Source organism: Sinohyriopsis cumingii, chromosome 6 (assembly GCF_028554795.1).
Source record: "Sinohyriopsis cumingii isolate HCF-2022 chromosome 6, ASM2855479v2, whole genome shotgun sequence".
Lineage (NCBI taxonomy): Eukaryota > Metazoa > Mollusca > Bivalvia > Unionida > Unionidae > Sinohyriopsis > Sinohyriopsis cumingii.
In genome coordinates, this window is record NC_142966.1 from 20,547,220 (window position 1) to 20,569,805 (window position 22,586).

General features: G+C 35.3%; 1 protein-coding gene across 1 annotated transcript in view; it reads right to left on the bottom strand.

The window, feature by feature from the left end:
• LOC149796468 (E3 UFM1-protein ligase 1-like) overlaps positions 1-21,638 on the bottom strand; it is a 99,819-nt gene extending 78,181 nt beyond the window's left edge. The window contains exons 1-4 of the mRNA XM_089961172.1: positions 21,533-21,638; positions 15,787-15,932; positions 14,201-14,327; positions 2,822-2,936 (exon numbers count right to left, since the gene is read on the bottom strand). Coding sequence (XP_089817298.1) covers positions 2,822-2,936; positions 14,201-14,327; positions 15,787-15,932; positions 21,533-21,606 — 462 coding nt within the window. The 5' untranslated portion in view covers positions 21,607-21,638. The remainder of the gene's footprint in view (positions 1-2,821; positions 2,937-14,200; positions 14,328-15,786; positions 15,933-21,532) is intronic.
• Between the last annotated feature and the right edge of the window lie 948 nt (positions 21,639-22,586).

Sequence of the window (22,586 nt, forward strand, 5' to 3'; positions counted from 1 at the left end):
AATTCAGACAATGAATGACACAATTTTAGGTATCTTCAACAACTGTAAAGGTGAAAGGTCCACTGTATTCAAATATTACAGCTATTAAAAACACATTAAAGAAACTATGCATATTCTAAAAAAGGTATATAATTTTCATAAAAATATGGTGTTTCTTTGTTATCATACTGTTCACAGAAGTGATCCATGTCATATGTTAGACCACATTTTACTGACATGTTCCAAAAAAAGTCACAAAAGTGATCTATGTCATATGTTAGACCACATTTTACTGACATGTTCCAAAAAAAGTCACAAAAGTGATCCATGTCATATGTTAGACCACATTTTACTGACATGTTCCAAAAAAGTCACAGAAGTGATCCATGTCATATGTTAGACCACATTTTACTGACATGTTCCAAAAAAAGTCACAGAAGTGATCCATGTCATATGTTAGACCACATTTTACTGACATGTTCCAAAAAAAGTCACAAAAGTGATCCATGTCATATGTTAGACCACATTTTACTGACGTGTTCCAAAAAAAGTCACAAAAGTGATCCATGTCATATGTTAGACCACATTTTACTGATATGTTCCAAAAAAAAAGTCACAGAAGTGATCCATTTCATATGTTAGACCACAATCTACTGATATGTTCCAAAAATGATGTCACAAAAGTGATCCATTTCATATGTTAGACCACATTTTACTGACATGTTCCAAAAAAAGTCACAAAAGTGATGCATGTCATATGTTAGACCACAATCTACTGATATGTTCCAAAAATGATGTCACAAAAGTGATCCATTTCATATGTTAGACAACATTTTACTGACATGTTCCAAAAAAGATGTCACAAAAATGAACGATATCTCAAGTGAGGCCACCTTTTTTGATGTCTGTTCCAAAAAATTCTGTCACAAAACACAACAAGAGTCACTTGAAGTGTTTTGATTTAGTCTGGCGTTTCAAAGCACAGCAACACATGTATGTATTTAGTACCAAGGCAATCAGAGTAAAGTTCCCTGCCCAAGGACACACCAAGGAGCCAACAAGGGCTGATCTAATGGTAGGATTCTAAACCAGACTGACACTTTACTATCCAAAATGTATTTCCAGAAATTCAAGACAAGAACATTATTTCTTTTAGAACAGCTGGGTGCTGAAACCATCTCTGACATACTTGAGTTTTAAGATTTTCAACTGGTGGCTATATCAGATGTTTTTTCTGGGACAAACTAGACATCATTATAATACTTTAAATCAAAACCAGATACCAACATGACCATCCATGGCAGCGATACTGGAAGTCAGATTGGCACTATTTTTTTTAAGACCAACTAGACAATGTAAGAAGCCTGTTATTGAAAATTCCATGTTGATATGACCATCCATTTTGGAAGAGTACCGAAACAAAACTCAAGATAGCCACTATGGTAGCCATATTTCATTTCCAAACAGTACCATTTTCATTTTAGTGCAGCTAGACATCATAGAAATATTTTGTTGAAAACCCCATTTTGATTTGACAATCCATTCTGAAAGAATAGCAAGACGGCCCATGTAGCAGCCATATTAGATGTCCAAATAGATTCATTTATATATGACCATCCAAACTGGAGGAGTAACAAACAGGATGACCACTTCCTTGGCACAGTGTTCACAAAGGACCAATAAAACATGAGAAGTTTTCTGGTGAAACCCCCATATTGATATGACTTTCTTGGACATCAGAGTGGCACTATTTAATTCAGGACTAACAAGACACCATAAAAAGTCTTTCAGTGAAACCCCATAAAACATGTTGATATGACCATCCATTCATGAGGACATTTTAGGATGCTGCTATCATGGCCATACTAAATGTCTGAGCAGCAATGTTTTTATTTATGATGAGTCCTCCAAGTAGTTTGGGAGGAGCAGTAATAACAAACTTGTGGTAACAGACAGACAATAGCTGACAGATGACAGACAACAGGCCATCCTACAAGCCTTTCTGGTCAATAACCAACAGAGCTAAAAACAAGGTACTTTGTGATGTGAAACTGTATTATATATGTTTCTCAACAGCCTGGAACATAAATCAGGTGAAATAAGTACCAACAAACTTTGTTGGGATTCAAAACCATACAGGCATTATAAGTGGGGGCAGTGATATAAATAATAAAGGGGTTCATTGGAGTGGCCTCTGTTACAGTAATGATTTTATGTTTTAAATTTTATATCATTTTTTAAACAGAAAATGTAAAACAACAGCATCTGTTCTAGAACTGAAAATTTAGGGGTGGATTCCCCCTCTACCATAACCATTTAAAAATAGAGGAAATTTCTGAATAAATGAGAGATTTAATGAAGAAGTAAAGGTAGGGTTTGAAGATATAATCCACAATTGTTGAACATTTGCTAGATTTTTCAAAATAGAAATCTGCCAAAATCCAGCAATCGCACATCTGAAAATGGACCCTGAAACAAAAGTTGTAACTTAAATATTTGCTTATATTCTACAATTCAACCTCTTGCACACTTTATGCTATATTTCCTGCCCTTTGCTGTTTTGATGTTTAGATTTACATATTCTCAGATTTTCACAAATTTGTATGTTTAATTTTTGCAATTATAAATTTCCTATACACTGTGCCATTCTGAACATGTAATTCCATGCCAGGTTATATTGGTGCAATTTGTGAACAGATTCTGAATTTTTAAAAAGTTAAACCATGCAAAATGACCCATTATACTCTATCATGGACCTTGCATATCTTAGGCAGTAAATTTCTTAACTTTAATGATCAGAATAAAAATTGAACTTCCCTAAAATATTCGTTATTCATATTACCTCTGATAGAAAATCTGCAGGCAAGTCATAGAACCTGGAAAGCTCTCCTATAGTCACATGACCTTGTTCCTGTAGTTTGTCATTCACTTCTTCTGCAAGGCAATCCAGATAGCTCCTACACAAAAAAAAAATAGTTTAAATTATTCTGTTGTTATGAGGTGTGTAAGTAATTTCGTGAACCTGAGTCCCATGTTCCTAATGCATGCATGTTAAAATGTGTATTTCAGAAGTTATATGAATATTCTAAACATCACAAAGAAATCAAGTATGTATATGAGAACTGTTACAGTACCTAAAACTTGAAAACTTTGGCCAATGTTGTTTCACAAAATGCTGGCTCCAATTTTATAACTTTATCCTACAGTAACATGAGACCCAAGTGGACTGCTAGTTACTGATCTGACTGACATTTGCCAAACAGCTGAATTCATGAGGTCAATCAGATGCTTTGTATTGAAATGTCTTCTAGTACTTTTGATTGTACATGTTATGAAAACAATTGTTTTGTGGTTTCTCAAGTTCTTCTCTGCATCCATATTAGATGGCACATCAGCATCATTTGCCTAATATTATGTTTTGTTTCCAAGTTGGTCAAGTTCTGTTCAGCAATTTTTTTAGATAAAGTTGTGCACGTTCACTTTCAGTAATGGCAGCCATATCCGATAGGTGAACAGGATCATTTGTATAGATTTTAAAGGCCTTAAAGGCCTTAATGTAGGACACTTTTTGTCAAATTTGATCAAAGTCTGATAAACAGTTTCTTAGGATATGTTATACAAGTTTTTTTTTCTATTTTTAGAAACAGCTGCCATATCTGATGGCAAATGGGCATCAATTGCACAATTTAAAACAGCCTGTCAAGCCATTCATGTCAAATGTATTATTTGATCAAATTCTAACTCATGGATTTTCATAACAAATCATTTAAAGGTGGCTATATTTGATAGTTAATCAGCACTGATTGTAAAGATAAAATTATATGCATGTGCCTTTTATCACAATACATAATATATGATACACTATATAATGATATACATAAACAAAGACAATAGTTATTCATGGTCACTTAAAATTATGAGAAACTTTTATAAGGTGTCTGTCATTTTGATCATTTTCTATAGAGTCTACACCTTTATGATCGATTAGTGTATCCAAATGGCAAAATCACTGATGCATCAATATATCAGTGTCATGGAAGTTTGTTTATTATTATGTCCTTGCAATATATATAAATAAAAACATACTTGGGGTGCATTTACTGCATATAGTGTTACCCAAGGGTGGTTTATTTTTGTCCTTTAGTATTTCAAAATAAAGAGTTTGGTTATATTTTTTACCTAATTTTGGAATGGGAGTTGTAGAACCCTGTCGTGTATTGTGTAACCTGTGTGATATTGCTAATGGTAAAGTTGGCACAGAGGATTATAGTGGTTTGCTCATGGTCAGGTACCAAAACTTCAGGACCAATGGGTCTGCAGGGAATAAGGAGACTTGAGATATCCTTCGGCAAATGGGAGGGGCAAGCCACGCATGGTGCATGCTGGCTCCTTGACCAATCAAGAGCTGTGTAACCAGAAATACTTCATGTTCATCAAATGGATGCTATGAAATACACAAGTTTCGTTGTTAAATCAACATTCCATATCACCATGAGTGAAATCAATAATTCAGGATCACTATAAACATGAAAATAATATATATATATATATATATATATATATATATATATATATTTCATATTATATTATTTTCACATTTATAGTGATGCTGAATATATATATATATATATATATATATATATATATATATATATATATATATATATATATATATATGCCATGAAATACACAAGTTTCATTGTTAAATCAATATCCCATATCACTATATAAGTGAAATCAATAATTCATCATCACTACAGATGTGAATGAATTGATGAAACACTTTTCATATTGTGTTTAAATTCTATAAAATGATTATCCGCGGTCATAGATCCATTTATCAATTGTATTAGTTTAAAATTCCAGGCACTGATTCTTGTTTGATTACTTGTGTAAGTTACATGTTTCTGATTTGTTCCAGTTAATAGAAATAATATCATCTTGTATCAGCTGTTAACTTGGTGCCTATCATTCTCTTCAATCCATTGTTGGACTTTTATGTGCATGAGTATGTGTCAGATTCATTCATCATTCAATTACATTATAAATAAAAAATTTCCTTCCCAAAATTGCTTGCAGTGTCTTTGCTAAAATCCAATCCTAACCAGGCTTCATCCCATTTCAATCAGTAAATCATTTCACCACTAATGATTTGTATAAACAGACAACCCTTCATGCCAAAATTCTGTCAAATCATGTGGAATTCAAGAGACGCTATATGGTCGAGGGTGGGGGTTCTTACATCACTCAGTTTGTGAAAATAATGAATGCAGTGAAGCAAATAATATCTAAACAATGCATGACATTATTAGGAGTACATGAACTTAGATAAAATAGAAAAGCATAAATTTGCAATACTATATACAGACTTATGTGCTGAAGCTAAAAAGAGTAAATGGTCAAATTATGAAAACCCGTTTCTAAAAATAGATGAATCCACAGGGCATGCATGGTGTCATACATGTATTTGTTCTTTGCAGTGTGCACTTATTCAGTTGGAATTCATTCATATATCAACCTCAATGCTTCAGTTCCTTGTCAATGAATATCTAGGGTAATATTTAATCAAAAACAATGATATTAAATGTCAAAGTTTTGATATTAGTCTATGTTCAGTCCCTTACTTATGCTGCATGTGATCTTAGTCTCTACACTTAACATTCTGGCCATAAGACTGCACTTCAGCACATTAAAAACTACTGTAATTAATTCTGATAGAGTAGCTACTGGTAAATTACATCATTGTAATTACAAATAGAAACAAGTAGTTTAAGCAATTGGTACTAAAACAATCAATGTTATTTTTCTATTCTTAAAACTTCACCAAAAATTGATTGTCAAAAAGACTCGCATTAAATTTTGAATCAAACCCTAAATATAGAGTTGCAAAGTTGGGTTATCATCCATAAAATCAGTGAATATTCTGGTTTGAATGGATGAACACTGGCTTGAAAACAAATGTCCATGTATTCTCAATAACACATTATAGGGTTCATTTCAAATTAGTTTAGAAATGCTCCTGACTGCCATTTTCTAATGAAGATTTTTTAAAAATATCTTTAGCAGCAGCTGACAAGTATTTTTACCAATTTTAAATTAATAAATTGAATACTGTAATTTAGGTATTCCTATCAGTTCAAATGAATAGTATACAATGTATTGTTTCTGCTGTCTTTTGAAGTCACATGACTGCATATCTCTCCATCCAAGTATATACTCTTTTAAGTATGAATACACTGCATATCTCTCCACCCAAGTATACACGCTTTTACGTATGAATACAAAGCATATGAATATGATACATGATTTTATAATATACATTCAACACAAGGAAATTGTCTGCTTAAATATAAAGTATCCCATAAAAAATAATGTGAAATGCAAATATGCATAATGAGAAATAGCAGACACAGTTCAAATAAGAAAACCAAAGCATGTACACAAATATATTGCTTTGCTCCCACTTCTTCCCATTCAGCTCTTACTTTCTCCCTTTCAAGTCCAAATGGTGAAGGCTCAATGCAGATGAGTGGTCTAAGGAGCTAGACTTTACAGATCACACACACATCTCACCAATGTCTAAGCGAGTCTTTGCTCAATCAACATGGATACGTGAGAAAGCTTGCCTGTAGTTTCCTACAGACCACATAGTCGGGATGTTTTGAAAATGAGTGTATCTTGTATTCAATGTGTGGACTTAAGATGACAAATGTATAATTCTTCCACTGAACAGGATTCCTAAAGTTGAATCAAGTTAATGGAAAGCAGGAACTTACTTTTGCATCTACCACTGTTATCAGAATTATGAAGGAATGTATCGTCAAGTCAGAAACACCGTATTGCTCAGTAAATAGAGCACGCTGCACATGAGTTTAAGTTTGCCTCAGCAGGCACAATTCACGCATTTGTAAATTTTGGAGCCTGTAAGTTCAGTTTAGTGCAACGCAGAAAAGTTCACAGCTGCTTGATGAACAGAAACATATCTCAGGAGTAAAACAAGCCATTGATTATGGTTGTGTGCCTCTAAAGATGGAATTAGCAGAAGAGGATCATGGGTCATGTGTGGAACAAAGTATTTGGAAGTTACTTACCTTGTCTCTTTTAGCATATAATTTACAGGGTCCTACATCAGAATGGATCATGGGGGTAATCTGTGGTAATTTTGTCACTTGTATGATCTTTCTGTCTTCAGGTTATTGATTTTTTTCCAATTTTATGATCATGTTGAGCACCTGGATTTTATGCAGTGCATGAAAAGACTTGAAATATTTACTTTATAAGTGAACTCTGATCAAAAGATGTTGATTGTGTGTGGATTAGGTTGGTGACTGACAGTGACAATATTGTAATGGGATGATATTACAGTTTGTTCCACACAGCTTCGCAACTTTATCCTAGCTGTAACTCAATTCAATTTAAATACTTCATGGGAAACAAATCAGGTACTTTTAGCTACATTTAATGATGCTGACCAGATAAGTTTTTACTGAGATACAGGTAGGATAAATTCAGTGATGCTGTGTGGAATGGTGTTGACTTGTGATACTGTCCATTACAAATGCAGCTCCTAGAAAGGTCAAAATATATCACATTTTCTTAATCTAAAGTATTGTTTACAACATCATTTTCTCCACTCATCACAAGTGATGAACCATGCATTCATGTGATTGATTGATTACCATATATAACAATAAAATCTGGTTTTGTACTGGTAGATAGCACAACCCTGCTGGAAATACTGAAGCATGAAATATAGGTCTGAGGTTCTTTTGTTGTGAAAGCCTATTATCTTCAATTCTATCATTACAGAAATGCACATGACACTAATTTAAACACAAGTCAGTGAAGTAAAAAATATGGCCATAATGATCTACAAATGAAATTAGTGAGCAGCGATGATCAAGACGCGTTCCATAATCAAGTTTATAATTCTTGACAGGACAGAATGCACACGCATGCTATAACTTAAATGCAATATTTAACCTAACCCACTGTGGGTTACAGTGATAGCTTTTTGTGCAGGTACTAAAAGAAATGGATGAAAGCATGAATAGTGAAAACAAAAACTGTGCACACTCAGTAAAGCATGACATGGGTCAGTTACAGTGACCTACTTACTCCCCACCATCACCAACATTATGGGTGAAACAATACACACATGCAGCATGCTGATTTGATTCTTGATATGCAGCCTAGGACACAATACATTATCAATACACATATCAACTTAATGGTTTTTTCATGTTTAGAAGGTTTGTCAGTGATATGGTGGTGCCATTTTATATGTGTTGAAATACTTGTTGTATTTAATGCAAATTCAAGACAAACATCAACTTATCATTTGTTTATATGTCATTCTCATCCTTGACATGGTTTAAAAAAAACCTCACTTCCAAACAGACAAGCTGTTAGCACTCTTATTTGGGAGGCATTAAAGTGTTATCTTCAAACAAAAGAAAAAGTACAATTTCCTTGTGCAAGGAAAATATTATCTAGGACAAGTCCAATTATTTGAGCAGAGATGATTAACAACCAAATCCTTTACACTGCACCTTCTGCAAATGCAAAACATCTACCACTGACACAGACACTCCTTTCTGTAAGTGAAAATGAAAATGTACTCACTCCCCTTCTACATATTAATAAGGTTATTATAATTCATGCGGTTTAGAATCTGACCCCTTGGAGATTCTGTGCTAATATATTTTTAATGCCATCATTTTCAGTCACTGATTATAAATTTCAGTGCAAAATGAGAAATTCCAAATTTGTTCCCCATGTACAATTTGAGCACTTTACAAATTATTTAATAGCCATTTTGGTGTGAAGTTTCTCTGTTGCTTTATATCTATTTCTACCGAGTTTGGATAACTGTGAATAAGCAACACTTAGTTCTAAGTGGTGATTATTGTCTTATTCTTTACTTGAACAAATAATAACCATCAATCAGAATTGATTTTACCATGTTTCACAGTGTGACACACCGGAAATCTGGCCCTCATATTCAATACATTACAAGATATGAACAGTGAACCTTGTGTAATAGTGGTTATTAAATTATCAGTAAATTCCTAAAACATACATGGGGATGAATGTGAAGTGTCTTCTTTACAGTGATATCCATTATCTGGATAAATCAGCATGGAATGGGGGGGGGGGGGGCAGATTTAAAACAACTGAATTAGTCAATTTGTGTTTCCAATTAGTACTTTACAGATCTTTTAATAGCCACTTTTGCATGAAGTTTCTCTGTAGTAGGTTAGTAGGTGTTGTCAAAAGATCTCTGTTACTGGCATAAATAAATGCATGTGCCTGCGATGGTTGTCTCAGACGAATACTCAATTTAAAGAATAAAAAGGTAAGCAACCAATAATTACTGATGATTGCTGAAAATTAATTTAAAGTAATAAGTATAGAGTAAGTATTGTTTTGTACTGATTTTTCACTGCTTGTGTACATTAAGAAAAAAAATATTAATACATCGAAAATCCCTACCTGCAACCATCTATGATCACAGTTCTGGGTAAAATAACAGTATGTACACAGGAGGTAAAAAAAAACCTCTGGTCATGAGCTAACTAATGCAAAAATGTGACCTAAACTAATCGTCTAGTTTGATACAAAATGCTACAATGCATAAACAGAGTAATAAACTTTAAACACAAAAAGCAACCAAAGTCTGTACTACAGCTGGGTACAAAGAAAAATTATGTACTATGGTATTTTGAAATGCACCACAGTATACCTTAATTATAATATGGACCAACAATTTAATGTTCTAGGGCCTGACACATTTTGTTAATTTCCCTCTGTAAATAGTGGGAAGAAATATCTTGTTCTGATATGAAGCAAAATAACATCATATTCTAGCCACAATATTTTTGGGAAAATTATGAACTATCTTAAGGTTATAAAAGAAATAATATTTCAGCTGAAAAGAAAATCATAGCCCTGCCGACCCTCATCCCAATTAAATGGATATTACCTTATACTAGATGAAATTGCTTTGTGTATGTTTATTATTGTATATGTTGTAATCTAAAAGCTGTAACTAAGTGGGATGATTAAGCTTACACTACAGCTGACATTGTTCAAGTAATCATACTGATGTAAGTGAACCTATTGAAAAAATAGGAAGTATTGATGCTGAAATCTAAAAAATTTTAATTACACTATTTATATAAAAGGCAGGGAAACTTGGAGTGGGATACCAACACCCAGTCAATATATTTATCAGAGGGTGAGTAAACATAAAACACACCCAACAAATGAGACATATTTAATGAACTTAAGAAGTTACACAAAGTTCAGACAGAAAAAAAAGTGTGCTAATTTTAAATCATAGGATGAATCACAGTCTTACAAAGGAATACATAAAATTAACTCATTCATATATGGGGGCCCCGAGTGGTCTAAAGTGCTCTCCGATACGGATCACTGCCATCTCACCTCTGTCTGCGTTGGTTCGAGTCTCGGATTTAACCAATGTGGGTTCTTCTCCACCATTAATACTGGCCGTCATGTATAGCTTATCATGTGCTGAAAAATGGCGTTAAACCCCACAACAACACCATTCATATATGCTGGTAAAGAACTAAAACATGCTATGTGGGGTAGGATGGGGTCAGACATTTTTCTGAAAGTTGGATTTGTCCTAAATATGTTCCACAATATTCTATTTGGCCACCACATTGGCATATATGAAGCATGTCAAAGATTTGATTAAAGGATAATGAATATAAATATATTTGAAATATTTTACCATTAATTTGTGACAGACACAACATTTGTTTACAAAAAGGATAATGTTTGAAACTATGTCGTCATAAAGATGAAAACATGCCGTTAATATCATTAAAGTTGTCAGAACATTCTTCATAAATTTCTGTACATTTCTTACTGACAGAAACTACCAACATACCAGTATGGTGAAAAAGTACTGTGGTACAACACCAGAAAAATATGGAACACAAGAACACCAGTAATAACACGCACCTCTAGTCAGTACAGCATGAAATATGAGTTACTGTGACCTACTTTCAAGATAAGAGTGCTGTACTAATCAAGAAGCATGACTCACCAAGTTTAATGAACCTAGGTATAACTGTTACAGTAAATATACAGAGTGCAGAAACTGATTTGGTCATAAGCTAAAATGCATAAGATTAATTGAACCATTAAAATGTAAAATTAACTTACAGTAACCTTTTTTACTTGTAAGGGTGTGGTACTAATAGAGATACAGACATTCATCTAGTCTGATGATTCTAGCATGAACTGAGGTTGAGGTAGGTAGTACATATATGTACATGCTTTTGCACTCATACAAAATCAGAATTATTGAAACTTTTGTACATTTAGATGGCATCACACACCAATTTTTTAAATTCAAATGAACATGTTTAGGCAGATAGCAAGTAAAATAAACACATGAATGTAACTATTTGTGTATAGTGTTATGTGTATCTATATTGTGTATTGAACTTTTGCCCATGGTTGTAGATTGCAAGGGTCATTTGTAAACAATGTATTACATAGCTAAGTTTTGTCCATAATTCTAGATTATACTTAAGAAAATGATCATTTGTAAACAACATATTTACTTGGATATGAGTTAAGGACCTTGGTTTTTCTGTGAATAATTCTACTGTCTACCTGACTTTTGTCATGTTTACTTGAAGTGAAGTTCAAGGCATGACCTTGTTTACCAGTTGGATATGTCATGGAAGTGATCTTGTTTATGAATTTGAAGGGAAAATGACCCACATCATGGGTATTTTGTTGTCATAGTTAAAGTAACAGTCTGTATAAAAGGGACTGATTGGGCAATTATTTATTCCTTTTATAATATCAGTTTGTGGAATCACTTTTGGCTGTATTCAGTTATGATTTGAATATAATTTTATATTTAAATTATTCAATGGAATTACAAAGTGTTCATTAACTTTTGGACTAAAACACTGCTTGGGGATTATTGAGGACTCATTAAAATACATTTTGGGTTATATAATTGTGATACATCAGAGCTATTGTTACATCAGTACATTCAAGATTCTTGGAATATTCTATACTTTTGGACTTGTTATAGAACATTTAGGTTATTGGAATATAATTCACAATACTGTAAGTTCCTTTTAAATTTTCACTTTGTATTCATGGGAAATTAATTGCTGAATTCTACCAAACTTGTTGCTGGGATGAACCAGCCTCAAAATAAACCCTGAAAATGTTCCATGCATCTGTTGTTGTTGTTGTTGTTGGGTTTAATGCCATTTTTCAGCACACGATAGACTATGCATGGCGGCCAGTATTCTTGGTGGAGGAAGAACCCGGAAAAACCCTGGGAAGAACCACCGACCCACGAGAAGCTACTGGCAAGCTTTCTCACATACCCACATTGGCTGAATCCTATACTCAAACCCACGCAGACAGAGGTGAGATGTTAATGATCTTTAACGGAGAGCGCTTTAGACCACTCGGCCACTCAGGGCTACCTCCATGCATCTGTAATGCATGTGTAGTGTGCAATTTTACAAGTAACTGAAAACATGCATAATAATTTCTAAATCAACAAAATATGCAAGAAAAGCTTAACTATTGTTATAATTATTGATTTGAAAACTGTTCACTTATGTGCATGAATATAGATATTGCATCCTTATACAAGTATTATATCTGTTCATATGTTTCACCTTATACATCACTTTTTCAATCTAACAACAGTTCTGAAAGTGATTTGTGATCTCTTGTAAGTTCTTGAGCTAGACTTGTTAATTTTGGACCAATGCACAAAGGTAAACTTTGTTCTGAAATGAGCAGATCAAAGAGTCTTGATGAGATTTTCAATCTTGAATGTTAATGAATTTTACTGTTGATGCCTTTTCTGATGGAGTATTAGTTGTGGTCGATACTACTGGCACATTAGGAGCCAACCCATACATTGTCTGGGGATCCTGGGAACACTCTGGTAGCCTATGTGGTTAGAGTATGTGCCTTGGATGTAAGACGTCACGGGTTTAAATTCCAGCCAAGTCATACCAAAGACATAAAAATGGTACTAACACCTGCCTTGCGAGACACTCAGCAGGAAAGAGGTTAGTGTTCGGATTGGTTGGCCCATTGTCAGGATATTGTGACTGGATCAGACATTACGCTACATGTCTGCAGCATGATGCCACAGTGCTAGACAATACCATAAAGTGCTAAACTGGAGACTTCATAGTGATATGACTGAATTTTTTTTACAGCTACATTAAAAAGCAGATCACACAAACATACATGCCTGGGACATCTGCAGTGAGGTGATCATTGCCATCTGCACAGATGAAAGTGATTAAAAAACTGAAGTTTCTACATGTTTAAATCTGATCTTCCCTGTCTGTGCTTTTTCATTTTAGCATGGTTAAAAAATGCCTATTTGCTAGTTGATCCATAAGTAATTTTGTCTTTGCAGCTCATGCACCAGGTCCAGGTTCTAATATATTCTGAAAATAGACTCCTTACTGTCATCTTTTTTTTTCCAACCAGTTCCACTTGAAAACAATTTTTTTTACTGACTGGTTAAATTTAGTGATCTCCATACATTTTCCTCTTTCAACAAATTTAAATTCTGCAGAAACCATGAAATCATTGCAGAAGATCGGGGGTGGGTGGGTGGGGTAAGACCTAAATCAAAACTGCAACAAAATGCACAAAGAAATAATGAAACCATGAAAATTTCCCATGAAATGGTTAACTTCCAATATGTAGTGCATTGTTATTTTCTCTCCCACTCAAATTATATCCAAGAAAAAATATTCAGATTTAAAATTTTAAAAAATGATTAAAGTCCACCTGAAATTTCAACAAAAAAACCAAAATCATCTGCATTTAAAAAAATTGAATTTTCACTAAAACCGGAAGGTTCCATCCCTGTTGTTGGTTTCACTTCTTTCTGTTTCTTAGTTTATGATGACAGAAGCATAACAATAGGTAGGATAAAGTCTTTTTAAAATATATTTTAAGATATACTCTAGTAATTGTGGAAAGTTGTCACTTCTTTTTTCACTCTTTACAATCTAAAGGTTCACTCTCTGATTTTAACATTTCAACTTCAGTTTTAACAACCAAAGGCATTTCACCCCTGGTCTGAAAATTCTATTCAATGCCTCCTTCTTTAGTACAGATAATACAGGGAGTAAAATGATGACATGACTACATAAGAATTTGATTATGCACTTACTTATCAATCAGCTGTCCCAGCACAAGTGTGAGATTTCGATCATGTTTTACAATGTCGTTAACTTTTGTTTCTATGTGGCTAAAATCAACATTCAACTCCTGTTGTAATTCCACAAGATTAATTCTCCCTGAAAAATGATAAAATATTATTTTCAGTTCCAACAAAAGGAAATGATAATCTCTGAATAATCACCACAGTTTTGAAACACAAATGAACCTTATTGAAATAAATCTTAGTGGACAATAGAAATTCTTTCTTATGGAAAAATTTTCATTAAACTCGGGAATAAATGTGGAGATATATTTCTCATTTAAACTACTATTTTGGATTCTATGGGCAAGGGACACTGTCCTTTAACTGCTAATATGAAGGACACATAAAATTTCAAACAAGCAAAGAAATATAACACAAGAGATCATAAATGTTTACTTGCTTTCTTTAATTCGAATGAAAAACTCAAAAGGAACATACCTACAAATCTTCTGAATATTCAACGTGCATGACATACCAATTCTGTAATATCATACTTCTATTATCTGGATTGGAATTTCGTAACTTTTCTTGACACTAACAGATATAGAACAATGTTTTGTTGTTAAAAAAATAAGAAAGTCTCATCTGTTCTGAAAGTTTCACAACTGAATGACCTACTTTGTCATTTGCACCATCATTTTTCTCACTAGCAGATGATATTCTGCCCATTTTACCCAGATGATGGGCAACTTGGGAGTTTCTCATAACTGTGACCACCAAAAATGGCCACTTTTAACAAGGCACACTGAGGCAAAATCAACATATAGATTAAAAATATAGCTACTAACAGAATGCATGATTTGCGTTCTGTTTATGTATGTATTTGTGTAACAGTATCCTGAGATTCAGTGAATTTATTCCGACCAACATATAAAATCAATAGTAAATCTGCCATCATACCACAAATATGGCTCCTGATGACGTCATTCGGGAATTATCTATTGCAAGAAGTCTTATCAATCGTTCAAGTTACTGTCAAGAACTGAGTATTCATGAACTGCACATTACCTAAAAGCTAGTATTTGCCAACAGACTGGTTCTTTGTTTCTACAGTTATGCAGACAAAATTAATTTCTCTTGAAACAATATCAGGTTACCACTTTTGATAAATTATACTAACACTCTCAACAGTACAGATGCAGGGGAACCATGCAATTATATTTTTTGTAACTAGTAAGAATATAGTTCTATATATCCATAGCAACGGTTGATTTTATGTACAATACCTCTTATAAAGGCTAACATAGTAAATAAATATAATTCCTAGGTACATCTGTATCCTGCTGCACAGCTGAATTTGTCAGTGAGGTGGGTAGACAGATACTCTCTTTAAACTGATCAAGAACAGAAACTGAGTTGTTCTCACCAAAAAGGAGATATAAGCAACTCACTCGGAACATGATAGGGACAAAATCTAGACTCTGAATTGCCTGGGTTATATAAATTTTCTAAGCAATGATGATATCTTTCCAGAGATTAGAATCAGACATCTTTTCAATCGGTGACTAGTACACTACAATTTAAATAATATTATCTGCTTAAAATTAAATTACCTCCATGGACAAAGAGTTCTTCTTTAATTTCTTTGGTAAGCTCCTGTGGAGTGAGGTATTCCTTTCCATCTAGTGTGTAGATCACCTCAACAAGTCTCAATTCCACAAGTTTGGTCACAATTTCAATTAAATTTCTCTCAGATAGTCTGTAAAATAAAGTGACTTGATGATGTTATATATATATACACACACACACACACACACAAACACACACATATATATATATATATATATATATATATATCCAATTCATATAGCATATCATGCAAAAATGAGTTTCAAGGAGTCAGTTCATTTACTGTGTAATAAAAGTATCATAGAGGGTAGCCAGGAACAATGGGGTCCAAATCAACAAATAAAATAAAAAATAATCCCAATGAATCAATCAACTGGCAAAACTCTTTAAATTTATGGTAAACTTATAAAAGTTTACTATAAAAAAATCCTTGTTATTACCATATGTTTCCAAAATAAATGTCAGCAGACACAGTCATTGCAAAATGTTTATTATCATTACAAATGAGTGAAAATCTAAGACAATTGAGATTTATGATTACTGTGTTGCTGTTTATACTGCAACTACAATTGCAACAAGAAGGAATCAAATAATAAAATTAAAATTTTTCTCATTACCAAATAAGTTTTCCTTCAACCACTGCAACACCATGTGCATTACTGACAGTAATAATGCCCCTTTTTGAGGGGAGCCCATGGTAGTCTATTTAATGATTCCTAGCTATTCTGTTTTCTTGATTAAAAACAGACCCTTATTTATTATTTACTTCCTGTTAGCCAATTCAAATCATTTTCAGACTTGCAATTGGTGTTGTTGCTGTTGTTGTAGGGTTTAACACCAATTTTCAGCTCAAGATAGGCTATACATGGAGGCCATTATAAAGAACCACCGACCCATGAGAAGCTACTGGCAAGCGTTCTCACAGACTCACATTGGCTGAACCCAAGACTCGAACCCATACAGACAGAGGTGAGATGACAATGATCCATAAAGGTGAATGCTTTAGACCACTCAGCCACTTGGGAACCCTGCATGTGTCAAAGAAGGTGTGAACACACTGGAAAAGCACAGTTCGATAACTGATCAAATGGGAAGGTATATCTTGCACATGACACTTCAAAAACATCTGGTCTGATAACTATTAAAATCGAGTTCTCGTTACTCTAAGAAATAAAAGATACATTAAAAGGGATGGATACAGATAAGTTCAATATCTATGCATTAAAATGATGGCTCTGATATAGACAAGAGCAATATCCATGCACTATTTTTTTAAACCATGGTATATGGTAAAATGCAAGTGTTCCAAATATCCAAGAAGGATTTAAAGTAAAATAGATCAAAGTGTGCAAAAGTTTCAAATCACTCATTCATGTAATTAGTCTAATGATCAGTGCAATTATAAGGCACTTATAATCAAATAACAGGTGTTCAATCTCCTCAGTGAGAAAGATTTGGCCTATGAGATTTCACCTATTCCATTTACAATCACTTAGACTTATTTTGTTAACCCAGACTACACAGTTGATACCTGCTTTGTAGAAACAGATCAAACCAAATACAATTCAGTTTAGAAAAAAGAAAAAAGAAAAAAAACACTTGCATACAGACAGCTTGGCTATTGTAATTTTCTTGCATCAATTATTTTCTTCTTCTGGATTTCAGCTTCCAGGAGAATTTTGTTTCACTATAATAGTTCCATGCAAGCTGGAACATCAGGACCATGTGTCATGGATTGACCGCTGACCTACAGCAGATAGACAATGCACAGAAGACTGCCATCATTGACCAAGAACTCTCCTGACTGAACAATGACATTGCCTGCCTCGAGGAGACCCTACTGGCTGACAGCACACAATCAGGGAAGCCAATTACACCTTCTTTTGGCAAGGAAAGCCTTCAGATGAACCTAGGCAGCACAGTGTAGGCTTTGCTGTAAAGAACATGCTAGTTGCTTTCACTGAACCTCTGTCATCAGGTACTGGAAGAATCCTTGCTCTACGGCTGTCAACATCCTTAGGCCTGTTAAACATCTTCTGCGTGTACGCCCCAACCCTCTGCTCCACCCACGAAGAGAAAGGCAAGTTCTATTAGGCTCTGGATCAGGCAATATCCAGCATCCCCAACAATGAAGGCCTCTACTTACCAGGAGACTTCAATGCTAGAGTGGGAGCTGACCATGAGGCCTGGTCCACCTGTCTCAGCTTTTACAGAAGGGGCAAGATCAATAAAAATGGTCAGTGACTGCTGGAGATGTGTTGCTCCCACAGCCTATGTGTGACCAACACTTTCTTCAAATACAGGAAGATCAACCAGGTGTCATGGAGACACCCACATTCACGTGACTGGCACCAGTTAGACCTCGTCATCACCAGGCGTGCGGAACTTGCGAGTGTCCTCCTTACCATCAGCTACCACAGTGCCGACTGCAACATGGACTATTCCTCGTGGCCAGCAAGGTGCGAATAATACCCAAGATGCTGCACCACACCAAGAAGAAGGGTCACCCACATATCAACACCTGCTATGCAAGCAGCCCAGAGAAAACACAGCAGTTCATCAGCAAACTGCAGGAAGCTCTCACCAAAGTGACACCATTGACTCTTAAGTGGTCCCACCTCTGTGACTCTGTGTATAATTCAGCCATCACTGCTTACGGCAAGAAGGTGCGCAAAAATGCCGACTGGTATGAGGCCAGCTGGGAGGAGATGGAGCCCATAAATGAGGCAAAGAGGAAAGCCCTCCTGGCATACAAGGCTGCACCTAGCCCCAGAACACTACAAGCCCTCATGGCTGCCAGGAACAATGCCCAGAAGACCACCCGCCGACACTGGAGATGCAAGAGGAATGTATGAGGGTATCAAGAAGGCAACAGGCCCTCACACCTCCAAGACCACCCCCTCAAGTCCAAGATGGGCAAAGTCATCACAGACCAGGGGAAACAACTGCAATGGGTCGAGCACTATCTTGAGCTGTATGCAACCCAAAACATCGTCACGATACTGCCCTGGACGCCATACCAGACCTGCATATCATAAAGGAACTAGACACACTGCCCACCCTGGAAGAGCTCGGAAAAGCCATCGATTGTCTTGCTTGTGGGAAGGCTCCTGGAAGCGACGGCATTCCACATGAAGTCCTCAAAAGCAGGAAATCAGCACTGCTCCAGCCCCTACACATACTCCTCTGCCTCTGCTGGGAACAGAGACACATTCCACATGACATGCATGATGCCAACATCGTCACTCTGTACAAAAACAAAGGAGACTGTAGTGACTGCAACAACTACTGGGGCATCTGCATCGTCAGAAAGGCTTTTGCCCATGTTGCCTTGGCAAGCTTGCAGATCCTAGCCTCCTGCATCTACTCAGAGTCCCAGTGTGGCTTTCGAGCTGGCAGGTCAACTGTAGACATGATCTTCTCACTACGCCAGCTGCAGGAGAAGGGTCGTGAGGAGCAGATGCCCCTCTACACTGCCTTCATAGACCTGACAAAGGCGTTGGACCTGGTCAGTCGGAGTGGACTCTTAAGACTCCTGCATAAGACCAGCTGCCCCCCACGAATACTTGCTGTCGTCACGTCATTCCACGAGTACATGCACACCACAGTGTGCTTCATTGACGCAACATCGGAGGCCTTCCCAGTCATCAGCAGAGTTAAACAAGGCTGTGTCCTTGTGCCAACGCTATTCGCCATCTTCTTCTCCATGCTTCTCCAGTACACCTTCATGGACTGCAGCGAGGGAGTGTACAGCCATTCCAGGGCTGACGGCAAGCTGTTCAACATCATCCATCTCCGTGCTAAGACTAAAGTCACAGAGGTACTCATCTGTGAACTGCTATTCACCGACGATGCAGCCTTGACATCACACACAGAAGATGGGCTGCAGCATCTGGTATGCCGCCTCTCCCACACCTGTAAGGATCAACATATATTTTATTTCATCAAAAATAGTATATATATTTTTTATAGCCAAGACTTGGCCCAAGTCCAGTGTGCATGTAATCATCTAATTATAACACACTTTTCACACTCAGTAACTCTTCTCAATTTCAGTCAATTATAATATGCTAAATTAATTCCTAAAAAGTGATGTGTTGCTTTAAGTGACTATTATGACAAAAAATATATCAAATATATTGTTTTAAATGCCTATCAAGACCAAATAAATTATCAAAATAATGCCATTAATAATATAATCTTTTCAGAAAGAGTGTTCTTTGGTAAATTACAAAGAAATGTTATTAGAAAAATTTAGTACCAGCACTGTCAATAGTACGTGCAACAACTAATTATTTTGTTTTAAAATATATGTACACTTATATTTAAAAATGTAAAATGATTTTAGAGGCAATATTGCTTATATCCAATTGATTATTTTATGGTATTGTCAGTTTAATGGAAAAGTTTTAATTTAAGGTACTGACAGTGATTGGTTCTTATAATTAAGTTTTCCTCAGCTATAAGCTATTAAACCAGCTAAAAAATTTAATGTGAAAAATGCACATTTTATAATAATCCAGGGATATTCTACTAATGAGAAAGAAAATTGTTTTTCTTTTATATTTTCCTCAGGTTACAAGATATAAAGGCTGGTAGAACATCAAATATGCCGGAGAGAGTGCAATTTATTCATATAAACTGTTGCAAGATTACAGAATTGGGGTTGTTGAATGGCATGTGCATTTAACATTAAAATATCTTCAGAACCATTTTTATAAGAAGTTTTTTATTTATTTGTTTTCTTTACTGACATTTGAAAGTTAGGTATTTGATTTTATGTCATGTACATGTCATAATTGCCTAAAGTGGTAACCCGAAAAAAGTACCTAAGCAATAATGCACATGCCATTCAACAACAATCTTTAAATCCCCAATTCTGTAATCTTGCAACAGTTTATATGAATAAATTGCACTCTCTCCGGCATATTTGATGTTCTACCAGCCTTTATATACATTTAGATATTTAAATGTGTTTTGGACTTTATTTACAATTTTGTTACTTTCATTTAAAATTTTCATGCATACAAATGGAATTTTTACCCAATGCACCTGCAAGTCTACATCTTGGCAGACACTTTGTTTTCAGGGTCAAACTTTAAAAATTAGTTAAAAATTTAAAGAATTATATATTTTTAAAAAGGCTTTCAGATTTTGACTTCTCAAGACATGAACTTAACAAAAATGTATGATTTATATGTGCTTTTAACATTTTGTGTTGAACTAGCTACAGTAAGTATATTAATTAATTACACATAAGTTAGTGGAAGAGTGTCGATATAGGCTGCCAAGTGTGTGAAATATTTCTGAAACTTTGACTACTCATTCGGTTGTCAACCGACATCGGAACACGCTATACAAGGCCGTTATTTGGATAGTAAGACATAGCACTAAAACAAAAACATGTTCTATGTCATACATTGTAGGACTAACTCGAATTATGCAGAAACATTAAATTTTCATTCTGGAAAATTCATCCCCTGTTCGTACCATTGCTTACAAAGTACCTGTCATACATGTACTGTAGTTATTCTATAGTACATGTATGACAGGTAAATTGTAAGCAGCGATACGAGCGGAGCCCCTGTGGACTGCATTGGTTCGTAAAGGTATACTTACGGGCATCCAGCTGCACTGACATAACATCAATACGTTTGCATATTCATATTCTTCATAAAACACATATGCAATCAATCACATGATATATTTGTATCCGTGCTAAAATTATACCTTTGAGTTGTGCTGCTAAGCTGTGCGCGCTGAAAATCTGCTGCCAAGCGTCGTACTTCTTCCCAGTCAGCCATAGTGCCACCGTTTGCAAATACACATCCGGCTCGAGCCTAAAAATCCGTCAGGCACTTTCTTGGAAAATGAACGCGGTCTGTATTGTAGACTTACAATGCTTTGCAAATTTGTTGTCGTGTAATGATGAAACATATGCAGAACAATGCAAGATCATGGAGAAAAACAGAAAGTCAATGAATCCGTCTATGTGTCGGATAACGCACAGAACAATTCGTTAATGTAACTGAAGATGAGAAAAATGTACATGCTTTATTCCTTCGAGCGCTTTCGCATTATCATTATGGATGCTCTTCAGGTGAATACACAATTTCTTTAAAATACTTTTGTAAATCTTTTCTTTTGTAAATATTTTTGCACAGTGTAATGCAAAGAACAATGTATTTTTTAAACTTATGACATTTCTTCTTCACCGACTCACGCGGCTCGCAAGACACTTTTGTTTAAGAACAATGCAAACCTATTTGGAGTCTTACAATAATTGCTTTATGTATTATCAGTTAAAGGATGTGAATTCAAATATATAGACATGAAATAATAATAATATCACCAATAATAGACCAGACCAACTTTAATGACCAAACAATTCACTGTATTTCCTACTAAAATCCCAAAATTACACAACACTTGTCATCCTCGAGGTGGAAGTTGTCATCATCATCAGTCTCCTGACCTAGTGTGGTCGTAGAGGCACTGTGCTGCTGAACATATGACCAGTTCCCTCCACTTGTCTCGATCATGTGCCAATGCATGTGTCTCCGCAAAAACTTTCCTGGTCCATTCTGTGATGTTGTCAGTCCACTTTTTTCTCTGCCTACCTCTCCTTCTGCCACCCTGGACGCTGCCCTGTATGACTGTTGTGGATAGACTGTTGGCTCTAGTGACACGGCCATACCATTTCAGCTTTCTCTTTTTGACGGTGGTGAGGAGGTCCTCATATTGGCCTACTTTGCGCCTGATGGTGTTGCGCACTTCTTCATTT